The 13,361-nt window shown below is 62.4% G+C and overlaps 1 protein-coding gene across 1 annotated transcript in view; it reads left to right on the top strand.

Moving 5' to 3' along the window:
• Nucleotides 1-3,488: 3,488 nt before the first annotated feature.
• The window catches only part of EPS8L3 (EPS8 signaling adaptor L3), a 35,573-nt gene continuing 25,700 nt past the window's right edge, over nt 3,489-13,361 (top strand). The window contains exons 1-5 of the mRNA XM_075916013.1: nt 3,489-3,617; nt 4,006-4,141; nt 8,680-8,741; nt 8,873-8,946; nt 10,354-10,418. Coding sequence (XP_075772128.1) covers nt 8,695-8,741; nt 8,873-8,946; nt 10,354-10,418 — 186 coding nt within the window. The 5' untranslated portion in view covers nt 3,489-3,617; nt 4,006-4,141; nt 8,680-8,694. The remainder of the gene's footprint in view (nt 3,618-4,005; nt 4,142-8,679; nt 8,742-8,872; nt 8,947-10,353; nt 10,419-13,361) is intronic.

Consider the following 13,361-nt stretch of genomic DNA (forward strand, 5'->3'; position numbering starts at 1 on the left):
CCAGGAATGGATCTAAAGTGCCATGAGGCAAACTCCATCTTGTCTGCAATTCTGCTCCTGATCCCAGATGCAGCCTAGTGAAGGACAGCGAGCCGGGAAGAAGCACGGACCCATCCTGACATAGGATGTACACCAGAGACTTTTAAGCCAGCAGTTTGTAACATCTCTGCTGAGAGCCTGCATTGAGAACTGGGTGATTGGTGCATGTCATGTATTTTCTTTAACAACCTCACTCTCCACCTTTTCTTTCTTTTAGTAATAAACCTGTGGGCTGTGTCTACACTGGGCCACTTATTCCGGAAAAGCAGCTGCTTGCTTTTCCAGAAAAGCAATAACAATCTACTGTAAAATTGTCAGTGTTTTTCTGGAAAAACTGCTGCTCCCATTCGGGCAAAAGTCTTTTTCCAGAAAAACTGTTCCGGAAAAGGGCCAATGTAGACAGCACAGTAGTCTTTTCCGCAAAAAAGCCCCGATCGCGAAAATGACGATTGGGGCTTTTTTCCGGAAAAGCACGTCTACATTGGCCACGGACACTTTTCCGGAAAAAGTGCTTTTCCAGAAAAGCAGCCTGCCAATGTAGACGCGCTTTTTCCGGAAATACTTATAACAGAAAACTGTTCCGTTTTAAGCATTTCCGGAAAAGGGTGCCAGTGTAGAGACAGCCTTAGATTTTAGATTCTAAAGGATTAGCCCAGCGTGCTCTCATGGGTGAGATCCAAAGTGTAAATTGACTGGGAACTGTGGCTGGTCTTTTGGGACCACGAGGATCCATTCAGGATAGATGAGATTGGATTCTATAACCCCTTACCTGCGTGTTGGGCCCAGGGCTTGTTGTGGCACAGGGAGGGCTTAGGTGTCTGAGGGGTTTTGCTCATGTGGCTTGCTGGCTGGATTGTCAGCTGGAGTGTTCGGTGGGACTGGTTTGAGGCCTATTTGGGAAAGGCCTCCAGTCAGGGGCTGTAAGGAGCCCTGAGTTTGAGCAATTCACTCTGAGCGGACGCCCTCAATGGTGCCCAGACTCAGCCCGGTCCATCACACTAGCCAGCCCTCAGACTGATCAGGCCTTTGCTGAAAGGCTTTCCCTCTTCAAACTCAGAGGAAACAAACAGCTCGTAAAAGAGCCATGAACGGGACACCCACGCTTCTGGCAAGGTTTGGAAGAAACTAATTTCCATGAGCACTTCCCTGTCTCCTAGGCAGGCAGGCAGCCAGGAGAGGAGATAAGAATCCTGGAAGTTCAGATGTTACCTGGTTTTAACAGTTCACTTCTGCCCTGTTGCGGGAGGTACAGCCCCATTGTTTACTGCTGCTTTTGGCTGCACGTGTAGCCAACACACGGTTAAATACCAATCCAAGTGTATTCTGTCTGGTTTGAAAACATTCGCCCACTTTAAAACAGGGTTGGAAAAACACAATACTGCACAGAGGCCTATTTAACAAATATTAGACTGAGCAGCTAACCCGTGTTAGCGTTGCCCTCCCCTGGAATACATCAGAACTGCTCACTTGTAATCCGGATGTAGAGCCTTGTGCAGATACAACATTTGTATCCACAAAAATGAGCCGTGACTGTCTGCACCCACCTCCACAGATGCAGGGACCGCTGGCTATCAAGTGGCTACCCGTGGATTTGCTGGTGCTAGGGACAGGTTCTGCATAGCATCCCAATAGTTTCACAGGGCTTCTCTGTTGGCTCAGGTGGTGCGAGGGACCTGTGGTTTTGGAGCACGAGGATCAGGATTTATTCTTGCTGTCCTCCTCAATGCCAAGGGATGGGATGATTCACTTTGACCCTTCCACACAGACTGTCTGGGGACATCACAGCACAGGGCCATGCAGAGAAAGTTTCTAGAATGATTTCCGAGGGGGGTTGAAAAGTGCCTCGCCACACAACAACCACGGGAAAACTAGGCCACATTTTTTTTGTTTTGTTTATCAAAAAATGTAATTTCTGGCAAACAAACCCATATTCAAATGTTTGGTGGTGGGGAGAAGAGGTGAAGGATTTTTTTCCCATAGACAATTGCTACATCAACAATATGTCTTGAACACTTATGCCTTTACTGCGTTATTGGTGATTCTAGCATTTCCATCTAGTAATGGACTAATACCACTGTCAGCAATTTTTTCTTCCTAACTTAAGGACAATAAGGAGTTTTAAAAACAATGCTGCCGGCCGTAGTTTTTTCCTTGTGTCCCTTGGCTTCCCAAATCAATTTTCTACAATTTCTAACTTCTAGTTTATATTTCTTACTGTCGACTCCTCTTTTCTTCCACTTGTTGTGTTTTATTTTAATGTTTACAGCTGCCTCTCTTATCCTCTACACCAGCAGTTTTCTTCCTCAGATGTGGGATTGTGGCTTTTGGGGCATCTAGTAAGGTATCATTAAATTATTTACGATCAGTCACATTTTCTGATTACATTCTTCCTCCCAGCTGATGTAGCTCATAACTTTAAAATACCAGGCATATATATCACTGATCTGACTTTTATTCTGGTGATACATTTTAAATGTTAACAAGTCATGATCACTTGTACCTACACGATTGTTATCTCTTAGTTCTGTGAGCAGTTCCTCTTTATCTGTGAGGACAAGGTCTAATATAGAGCTGACTGCAACAGTCTTTGAGTTAGGAAATTGTCCTCTATAATATTTAGAAATTCAAAGATGGTTTAGTCCAGACACCATGCGACTGCAGCATATGTCATTCAAATTGAAGTCCCTATGGTTTCACAGGTTTTTTTCCTACACATTATAGATAGGGGTGTAAAGAGGCAGTCAACCTATTCCCTAGTAATTTTGAGGCTCTGTGGTAGACACCACTTAGTAACTCATCTTGCACGAGCTTCATACACATTCAGGATAACTCTCTTCCCAGGAATCAGTGACTGGAAACAGGTAATTCCATTTTTGACATCGCGTGCACTTCCCTCTCCATCTTTGCCTGCTCAGCCCTTCCTAAATAGGTGATAACAATTGGCTTCAACATTACAGCCATGTGACTCGTCCCGCCAGGACCTGGAAATGCGAACAAGGTGGAATTTATGCTCATAAATGAGCAATTCCCGTTCCCCATGCTTGTTACCTAGGCTCCTACATGGGCAGTTCAAGAATCTCTTTTCTTTTGCCCTGTGGCTCCTTAATTTTGTTTGCAACATCTTGATGTTTGTGCTGCGCACAGGTGAGGCGACAGACTCACTGGGCCACTGGGTAAGAGACCCAGTTCCATGTTGTTCCTGGAAGGGCTGAGCCCTGGGCAGTGGCAGGAGGGTGAAGGGGAAGGCTAGAGGAGCAGGTAAGCCTAGGAAGGGGAGGGGGAGGGTGGGCAGCAGGAGGAGAAGGGGAGGGCTTGGGAGGTGGTCTGCAGTCTGAGGCTAGCCCTCCCTCTACTCTGAGGCGCTGTGCAGCTCCCGACAGAGAAGCCAAGGCTGCTGCGTGCTCCTGGGACACTCCTCCGTTGCCCAGGTTGGTATTTGCTGGTTGTCAGGACAAGGCAGGTGCCGGCCTCCCCACCAACCCAGGAGCTCGGCCAAGGTCCAAGCCATCAGCAAGGGTGGAGAAGTGGCAGGGATGAGCCCTGGACAGCGCTGGAGGGGTGGAGACCCAGAACCACAGGTAAGCAGCGAGGAGGGGCAGAGCTGGAGACCCCGGGTTGCTGGGGGGCCACCAGGATGAGCGCAGTGAGGGGGGAGCTGTGGGGCTGGGAGAAGTGTGGGTCAAATGCTTGCCAGGAAGAGGGCAAAGTGGGTCCAGAGCCCAGCTCTGCAAGAGGAGGCATGAGGGTCCTGGCGGCAGATGAGGGGATCCCTTTGGGGGGCTGCCAGGGAGGGTGGTGGGGTGGGATAAAACCGGCAGGGGCGCTGCTGCGGGTGGGGGTTGCGGTGCCTCGGCAGAGGCCTGTGGGGTTGATGATTTCCCAGCACAAGAGACCAAAGAGCAGCAGGCGCGGTGCCTGCGTCACATGCCGGGCTGGCCACCCCCATTCTTACGCTTCACTCCGCAGGGCCAGTTACCAAGAGAGAGCCCGGCGCTGAGGAGATCAAAGTCTGCAGCGGGAGCCGGGGCTTGTCCAGGCCACAGCTGCTGGCCCTGGCGTTCCCCGAGGGAGAATGCCCCTGTGATCGCCCGGAGGAGAGTGGGTGAGCGCCGTCGCCCCGCCAGCCAGCCAGGTCACCCCCGTGCGGTGTCCCCTAGCAGGCAGGGCCGGGCTGGCCATGGCGCCCCGGGGAGACGGCTCCACAGGGCGCACTAGGAGAAGGGCCCGGCTGGGGGCCGAGGCTCAGGCACAGAGACTCTCCCTCCCCACCCAGGAGTGCGGCCTCCCCTCCCGCATTTCAAGCCCGGCAAGGAAAACGCCTGCTCTGGGCTTCCTGCAAACAAGATGGCCGACGCGCGCCGTGCGCTTCCGGTCTGTTTGCTGGACGGGGCTGGGAGGCGGCTGGCGGGGGGCTCGGCTGGACCGCGGCGCTTGTCTGATAACGGCCAGGGGCCGGGCCCAGCTACGGGCCGGATCAGGCGCAGGGTCAGCACAAGCCAAACGGTTGTGACACGAGCACGGGGCGGCCGCTGTGGGGCGGAGCAGGGGCCCCTCTGGCCTCGGCTCCCGGCTCCAGCTGCTTCCAAGGGAGGCGCGAGAATCCCTCCCTGCCCCAGCAGGCACTTGTGACATGTCCTGACCTCGGGAGTTGCGCCCTGACCCCCCGGCCGCGCGTTGCCAGCCTTGCCAAGTGCCCTGGGGGTTATTTCTGGGAGGGGAGGGGAGTCAGGCCGCTGGCCCAGTGTTGTCCCGGCCCTGTCGGGCGGACCCGAGGCGCAGGGGCTGGGGAACAAGACTGGGCCCCTCCGTGGGCTCCCCGGCCGTGGTTCCAGCCCCCAGCGCCCCGGGGCCTCCAGCCCTCGAGGGGCAGCCCTGCAGCAGCGCTGTGTCCGGGCAGGGCCAGGGTGTGCTGCGTCCAGAGGGCAGGGCAGGCGGAAGCAATGGCTGTGTGGGCATGGGTGCCGGCGAGGGGTCCCGCTGGGTTCTTCCACTGCTGCTGTGTAGGGCGGAAGGAAAACAGGCCCGAGCCCTCCTCCCCCCACGTGGGGCTGGCCGGGGCCGCTTGTCCGAGCCCCCCTTCCCCACGTGGGGCTGGCGTTTTGCTGACTGGAGCCCTGCCTGCCCCCCATGTGGGGCAGGGGCTGGTGTCTCTGTTTGCCGGAGCCCTGCCTCTCCCCTCTGTGTCCCCCCTGGTGTCCCCCCTCCGCCAGGCAGAGTCTTCTGCACCCCAAACCCTGTCCCCTTTGCTCTCGCCACCGGACCAATCGCAAGAGCTACCGGGACAGAGGCCCCCTCTTGCCAAGAGTCAGGCCGGCCAAGATGGGACTTAGAAGAGGGACTGCCCTGGCAATATTGGGACCTGCTGGTGCGGTGCCTCCGGGTGTGTGCGGTGGTCCGTTGTGCTGTGTGTGTGTGTGTGTGTGTGTGTGTGTGTGTGTGTGTGTGTCCCGTGGGTGTGTGTGTGTGTGTGTGTCCGTCCCGTGTGTGTGTGTGTGTGTGTGTCCGTCCGTCCCGTGTGTGTGTGTGTGTGTGTCCGTCCCGTGTGTGTGTGTGTGTGTGAGTGTCCGTCCAGTGTGTGTGTGTGTGTGTGTGTGTCCCGTGGGTGTGTGTGTGTGTGTGTGTGTCCGTCCCGTGGGTGTGTGTGTGTGTGTGTGTCCGTCCCGTGGGTGTGTGTGTGTGTGTCCATCCAGTGTGTGTGTGTGTGTGTGTGTGTGTGTGTCCGTCCCGTGTGTGTGTGTGTGTGTGTGTCCGTCCAGTGTGTGTGTGTGTGTGTGTGTGTGTCCGTCCCGTGTGTGTGTGTGTGTCCGTCCCGTGTGTGTGTGTGTGTCCGTCCTGTGTGTGTGTGTGTGTGTGTGTCCGTCCGTCCCGTGGGTGTGTGTGTGTGTCCGTCCCGTGGGGGTGTGTGTGTGTGTGTGTGTGTGTGTGTGTGTCCGTCCCATGTGTGTGTGTCCGTCCAGTGTGTGTCTGAGTGTGTGTGTGTGTGTGTATGTGTGTGTATCCCCGTCCCGTGTGTGTGTGTCTGTCCGTCCGTCCCGTGGGTGTGTGTGTGTGTGTGTGTCTGTGTGTGTGTGTCCGTCCCGTGGGTGTGTGTGTGTGTCCGTCCCGTGGGTGTGTGTGTGTGTGTCCGTCCGTCCCGTGGGTGTGTGTGTGTGTGTGTGTGTGTCCGTCCCGTGTGTGTGTGTGTGTGTCCGTCCATCCCGTGGGTGTGTGTGTGTGTGTCTGTATGTGTGTGTGTGTCCGTCCCGTGTGTGTGTGTGTCCGTCCGTCCGTCCCGTGTGTGTGTGTGTGTCTGTATGTGTGTGTGTGTCCATCCCGTGTGTGTGTGTGTGTGTGTCCGTCCCGTGTGTGTGTGTGTCCGTCCCGTGTGTGTGTGTGTCCGTCCGTCCGCCCGTCCCGTGGGTGTGTGTGTGTGTCCGTCCCGTGTGTGTGTCCGTCCGTCCATCCTGTGGGTGTGTGTGTGTGTGTGTCTGTATGTGTGTGTGTGTGTCCGTCCCGTGTGTGTGTGTGTGTGTGTGTCCGTCCCGTGGGTGTGTGTGTCCGTCCCGTGGGTGTGTGTGTGTCCGTCCGTCCGTCCCGTGTGTGTGTGTCCGTCCCGTGGGTGTGTGTGTGTGTGTCCGTCCCGTGTGTGTGTGTGTGTGTGTGTGTCCTTCCCATGTGTGTGTGTGTGTGTCCATCCCATGTGTGTCTGTGGGTGTGTGTTTGTGTCTGTCCCGTGGGTGTGTGGGTGTCCGTCCGTCCCGTGTGTGTGTGTGTCCGCCCCGTCGGTGTGTGTGTGTGTGTGTGTGTGTGTGTGTGTGTCCGTCCCATGGGTATGTGTGTCCGTCCATCCCGTGGGTGTGTGTGTGTGTCTGTGTCCGTCCCATGGGGGTGTGTGTGTGTGTGTGTGTGTGTGTCCGTCCCATGGGTGTGTGTGTGTGTGTCCATCCCGTGGGGGTGTGTCTGTGTGTGTGTGTGTGTCTGTGTGTGTGTGTGTGTGTCCGTCCCGTGTGTGTGTGTGTGTGTCTGTCCCGTGGGTATGTGTCCCCGTCCCGTGTGTGTGTGTGTGTGTGTCCCCGTCCCATGGATGTGTGTGTGTGTGTGTGTCCATCCCGTGGGTGTGTGTGTGTGTGTGTCCGTCCCGTGGGCGTGTGTGTCCGTACCGTGTGTGTGTGTGTGTGTCCGTCCCGTGGGTGTGTGTGTCCGTCCCGTGGGTGTGTGTTTGTGTGTGTGTGTGTGTGTCCTCGTGCCATGGGTGTGTGTGTGTCCCTCCTGTGTGTGTATGTGTGTCCGACCCATGGGTGTGTGTGTCCGTCCTGTGTGTGTGTGTGTGTGTGTCCGTCCCATGTGTGTGTGTGTGTGTGTGTCCCCGTCCCGTGGGTGTGTGTGTCCGTCCCGTGTGTGTGTGTGTGTGTGTCTGTCCCGTGGGTGTGTGTGTCCGTCCCGTGTGTGTGTGTGTGTGTGTGTGTGTCCATCCCGTGGGTGGGTGTGTCCGTCCCGTGTGTGTGTATGTGTGTGTCTGTGTCCGTCCCGTGGGTGTGTGTGTCCGTCCCGTGGGTGTGTGTGTGTGTGTGTCCGTCCCGTGGGTGTGTGTCCGTCCCGTGGGTGTGTGTGTGTGAGTGTGTGTCCATCCCGTGGGTGTGTGTGTCCGTCCCGTGGGTGTGTGTGTCCGTCCCGTGGGTGTGTGTCCGTCCCGTGGGTGTGTGGGTGTGTGTCTGTGAGTCCCGTGGGTGTGTGTGTGTGTGTGTGAGAGTCCCGTGGGTGTGTGTCCGTCCCGTGGGTGTGTGTGTGTGTGTGTGTGAGTCCCGTGGGTGTGTGTCCGTCCCGTGGGTGTGTGTCCGTCCCGTGGGTGGGTGTGTGTGTGTGTCCGTCCCGTGGGTGTGTGTCCGTCCCGTGGGTGTGTGTGTCCGTCCCGTGGGTGTGTGTGTCCATCCCGTGGGTGTGTGTCCGTCCCGTGGGTGTGTGTGTCCATCCCGTGGGTGTGTGTCCGTCCCGTGGGTGTGTGTGTCCGTCCCGTGGGTGTGTGTGTGTGTGTGAGTCCCGTGGGTGTGTGTGTGTGTGTGTCCATCCCGTGGGTGTGTGTCCGTCCCGTGGGTGTGTGTGTCCGTCCCGTGGGTGTGTGTGTGTGTGTGTGTGAGTCCCGTGGGTGTGTGTGTGTGTGTGTGTGTCCGTCCCGTGGGTGTGTGTCCATCCCGTGGGTGTGTGTGTCCGTCCCGTGGGTGTGTGTCCGTCCCGTGGGTGTGTGTGTGTGTGTGAGTCCCGTGGGTGTGTGTGTGTGTGTGTGTGTGAGTCCCGTGGGTGTGTGTCCGTCCCGTGGGTGTGTGTGTCCGTCCCGTGGGTGTGTGTGTGTGTGTGTGTGAGTCCCGTGGGTGTGTGTCCGTCCCGTGGGTGTGTGTGTGTGTGTGTGTGTGAGTCCCGTGGGTGTGTGTGTGTGTGTGTGTGAGTCCCGTGGGTGTGTGTGTGTGTGTGTCCGTCCCGTGGGTGTGTGTCCGTCCCGTGGGTGTGTGTGTCCGTCCCGTGGGTGTGTGTGTGTGTGTGTGTGAGTCCCGTGGGTGTGTGTGTGTGTGTGTGTGAGTCCCGTGGGTGTGTGTGTCCGTCCCGTGGGTGTGTGTGTGTGTGTGTGTGAGTCCCGTGGGTGTGGGCTCGCATGTGCCTGTTTTGCAGGGCCTGCTCGCTGGCATGAGGATGACGGAGCCCTCAGGCTCTGGGATGGACTCTCAGAACAGGTGAGTGTCCGTCCCTCTGTGCTGAGCTCCGGGGAGCAAGGGCCTGAGCTGGCGGGAGGGGGAGGGGGAGGGGGGAGAGGCCTTGACAACCGGGCAGATCTCAGGGCCAGGCCTGTCTGTCCTCTCCGCAGTGAATTCAGCAATGGCAGCCCAGGCCTCCTCGGACCCAACAGCACGTCCAGGCCCAGCAGCAAAGTCATTTACAGTAAGTCCCCCCCCCCGCCCTCCGGCTGAGCAGCCCCCCCCCCCCGCCCTCCGGCTGAGCCGTCCCCCCCCCCGCCCTCCGGCTGAGCCGTCCCCTCCCCGCCCTCCGGCTGAGCCGCCCCCCCCCCGCCCCTCCGGCTGAGCCGCCCCCCCCCCCCCGCCCTCCGGCTGAGCCGCCCCCCCCCGCCCTCCGGCTGAGCCGCCCCCCCCCCCGCCCTCCGGCTGAGCCGTCCCCCCCCCCCCGCCCTCCGGCTGAGCCGTCCCCCCTCCCCCGCCCTCCGGCTGAGCCGTCCCCCTCCCCGCCCTCCGGCTGAGCCGTCCCCCCCCCCGCCCCTCCGGCTGAGCCGCCCCCCCCGCCCTCCGGCTGAGCCGCCCCCCCCCCCCGCCCTCCGGCTGAGCCGTCCCCCCTCCCCGCCCCTCCGGCTGAGCCGTCCCCTCCCCGCCCTCCGGCTGAGCCGTCCCCCCCCTCCGCCCTCCGGCTGAGCCGTCCCCCCCCCCCCCCCGCCCTCCGGCTGAGCCGTCCCCCCCCCCGCCCCTCCGGCTGAGCCGCCCCCCCCCGCCCTCCGGCTGAGCCGCCCCCCCCCCCGCCCTCCGGCTGAGCCGTCCCCCCTCCCCGCCCTCCGGCTGAGCCGTCCCCTCCCCGCCCTCCGGCTGAGCCGTCCCCCTCCGCCCTCCGGCTGAGCCGTCCCCCCTCCCCCCTCCGGCTGAGCCGTCCCCCCCCCCCCCGCCCTCTGGCTGAGCCGTCCCCCCACCTGCCCTCCGGCTGAGCCGTCCCCCCTCCCCGCCCTCCGGCTGAGCCGTCCCCCCACCCGCCCTCCGGCTGAGCCGTCCCCTCCCTGCCCTCCGGCTGAGCCGTCCCCCCCCTCCGCCCTCCGGCTGAGCCGTCCCCCCCTCCCCCCTCCGGCTGAGCCGTCCCCCCCCCCCCCCGCCCTCTGGCTGAGCCGTCCCCCCACCTGCCCTCCGGCTGAGCCGTCCCCCCTCCCCGCCCTCCGGCTGAGCCGTCCCCCCACCTGCCCTCCGGCTGAGTCGTCCCCCCCCCCGCCCTCTGGCTGAGCCGTCCCCTCCCCGCCCTCTGGCTGAGCCGTCCCCCCTCCCCGCCCCTCCGGCTGAGCCGTCCCCTCCCCGCCCTCCGGCTGAGCCGTCCCCCCCTCCCCTCCTCCGGCTGAGCCGTGCCCTCCCCACCCTCCGGCTGAGCCGTCCCCCCTCCCCGCCCTCCGGCTGAGCCGTGCCCTCCCCACCCTCCGGCTGAGCCGTCCCCCCCTCCCCGCCCCTCCGGCTGAGCCGTGCCCTCCCCACCCTCCGGCTGAGCCGTCCCCCTCCCCACCCTCCGGCTGAGCCGTCCCCTCCCCGCCCTCCTGCCTCCCCTCGACTGCCCCCATGTCACGTCTCGCGCCCCTCTCCCCTGCAGGCCAGCGCAAGAACTATGCCGTCACCCTGCTGAAGCAGCAAAGCAACTTCCAGCACCAGGTGGAGGTAGGAGAAGCCCCTGTGGCCAGTCCCCTCACCCCCGAGGAAGTACCCCCGCCCCCGTGGCCAGTCGCCCTACCCCTGAGAAAGTGCCCCCGCCCCCGTGGCCAGTCCCCCCACCCCTGAGGAAGTACCCCCGCCCCCATGGCCAGTCCCCCTGCCCCTGAGAAAGTGCCCCCCGCCCCCGTGGCCAGTCCCCCCTGCCCCTGAGAAAGTACCCCCGCCCCCATGGCCAGTCCCCCCACCCCTGAGGAAGTACCCCCCGCCACCGTGGCCAGTCCCCCACCCCCGAGGAAGTACCCCTGCCCCCATGGCCAGTCCCCCCCGCCCCTGAGAAAGTGCCCCCGCCCCCGTGGCCAGTCCCCCTGCGCCTGAGAAAGTACCCTCGCCCCCCGTGGCCGGTCCCCCCACCCCCGAGGAAGTACTCCTGCCCCCCGTGGCCAGTCCCCCCGCCCCTGAGAAAGTGCCCCCGCCCCCGTGGCCAGTCCCCCTGCGCCTGAGAAAGTACCCTCGCCCCCGTGGCCGGTCCCCCCACCCCGGAGGAAGTACTCCTGCCCCCGTGGCCAGTACCCCCCACCACCAAGAAAGTACCCCCACCCCTCTGACCAGTCTCCCTGCCCCCCGAGGAAGTACCCAGTGCACACGGGCCCACTGGAGCCTGGCTAGCTGCCTCCACACTGTCATTCTGCTCCCGGGGGAGGGTGGCTGGTGTGCCAGGACGGGCAGTGCTGATGCAGGCTGCTCAGGCTGGTCTCACACCCTGCCTGGGCTCCCCTTCTCCCGGCCTCAGCGCTGCTGCGCTGCCACCTCGCCCCTGTCCCGGTCAGGGGGTGCCTGCCCTGGGTTATAGACTCCTGGGGCTGGTAGGGACCTCGAGACCCAGTCCGGCCCCTGCCCTCACCCAGGACCAAGCTCTGTCTAGACCGGGCTGGGCAAGAACTTTTTGCCAGGGACCACTTCAGAAATTTGTGAAGTGGCTCAGAGCTGCTCTGGAAGGGGCGTGGCCTCAAGCAGAAGGGGCGTGGCCTCAAGCAGAAGGGGCGTGGCCAGGATACTTCCTGCTTCTCCACCCACAGACCAAGACTGGTCTAGGGGTGGGGGAGCACGGGAAGTCGTTGCCCCCCAGGGGTTCCCCTCAGGCGCCCATGGCCCTGGCGGTGGGAGGAAACCGCACGCGGGGCCGTCCCTAGGCATGCGCAGCGTGCGCGGCTGTGGGACCCCGCCGGGCCGGGGGAGGGGGAAGGGACAGCGGCACAGCCGCGGGAGGCGCGAGCATGCGCCGTCAACCCGGGCTGCGCCGGGGGCGGGGCCACGGCGGCGTGACGTTGCGGCTCCATGGGAAGGAGCCTCTCTCTCCGCCTTCCTGAGGCCCCACCTGTGCCCGGGCGCGGCTAGTGCAGGCTCCAGCCATGGCTGCGCTGGGGGAGATGCTGAGGAAGAGGAGGGGCCCCCCCAGGCACCCAGCCATGAGGAGGGGGAGCAGGTGCCCCCCCCACTTCCCGCTGCGCCCGGGCGCCTTCTGGCTGAGCAGGATTGTGCTGCTCTACTGAGTCTCTGCGCCCACCGCAAGCGCCGGCCGCGAGCAGCTCCCCCCCCCGAGTGCACGGGGGCGGGGGGTGTCCCGCAGGCCAGGCTGCCTGCTAGGAGGAGCCCTGCTGGCAATGCAGGGGCCGCCCCTTCCCAAGCACATGGGGGGAACTTTGCTCACCTGCGCCCTCTTGTTGGGGGGGGAGTCTCTGAACCCTGCTCTGTAGGTGCCCCCCATGTCTAGCCAGAAGTGCGGGGACTTCTGGGGCCCAATTGCAACAGACTCCAGCCCTGAAAACTGGAAGGCAAAAGGGGGGGTGCAGGAAAAATAGGGGGGAAAGGTGTGAGAGGAAGGGGCTTGTGCTGATGGGAGCGGGAGCAGGTCAGGAGAAGAAAGGGGCAGGCACCAAGGGACAGGGTGGAGGAGAGAGACAAATGGGGGGGCAAGTGGAGACAATGAGGAAAAGGGCAGGAGGGGAGGTGTCAGTGGGAGGGAACCAGGGTGATGCTGGGAGAGGAGAGGGGAAGGGCACTGGGGACTGGAGGGGGAGGTGCTGGGAGAAGGCTTGAAAGGGGTGGGCATGAGGAAGGCAGGGATGGAGCAAGGCATGTGTGAGGGCACAGGGGGCAGAGGGTGGGTATCAGGGAAAAAGAGGGCAAAGGAGGCAGGGGCAGTGAGGGAAGGGGGAGGCACCAGGAGGGTGCAGGGGTAAGGAGATTCTGGGGGTGGAGCAGGAGGGCAGACACCTGCAGGGGAGGGACCAGCACCAGAGGAGAGAGGCAGGGCAGGTGTGCAGAGGGAGGTGTTAGGAGAAGGGATGAGGAGGGGTAGCTCGCATGAACAGAGTGGGGCTACTGGTGGAATGGGCACGGGGGGAGAGAAGGGCTGGTGGGGGGCAGGTCGCAGGAGGGCTGAGGGCAGTGAGAAGGGCAGGAGTCAGGACAGCAGAGGAGGGTGAGGGGTTGGGGGGGGGCAGCCTGCCCTCTAGGGTGCGCAGGCTGGCCCCTGGGACACACGGCGCATGCACGGGCCGGTCGTAGGGAGTGGGCCTGCCCTCTAGGGTGCGCAGGCTGGCCCCTGGGACACACGGCGCATGCACGGGCCGGTCGTAGGGAGTGGGCCTGCCCTCTAGGGTGCGCAGGCTGGCCCCTGGGGCACACGGCGCATGCACGGGCCCGCTCGCAGGGAGTGGGCCTGCCCTCTAGGGTGCACAGGCTGGCCCCCGGGGCACACGGCGCATGCACGGGCCGCTCGTAGGGAGTGGGCCTGCCCTCTAGGGTGCGCAGGCTGGCCCCTGGGGCACACGGCGCATGCACGGGCCGGTCGTAGGGACTGGGCCTGCCCTCTAGGGTGCGCAGGCTGGCCCCTGGGACACACGGCGCATGCACGAGCCCGCTCGCAGGGAGTGGGCCTGCCCTCTA

This window comes from Pelodiscus sinensis, unplaced genomic scaffold, assembly GCF_049634645.1.
Source record: "Pelodiscus sinensis isolate JC-2024 unplaced genomic scaffold, ASM4963464v1 ctg47, whole genome shotgun sequence".
Taxonomy (NCBI): domain Eukaryota; kingdom Metazoa; phylum Chordata; order Testudines; family Trionychidae; genus Pelodiscus; species Pelodiscus sinensis.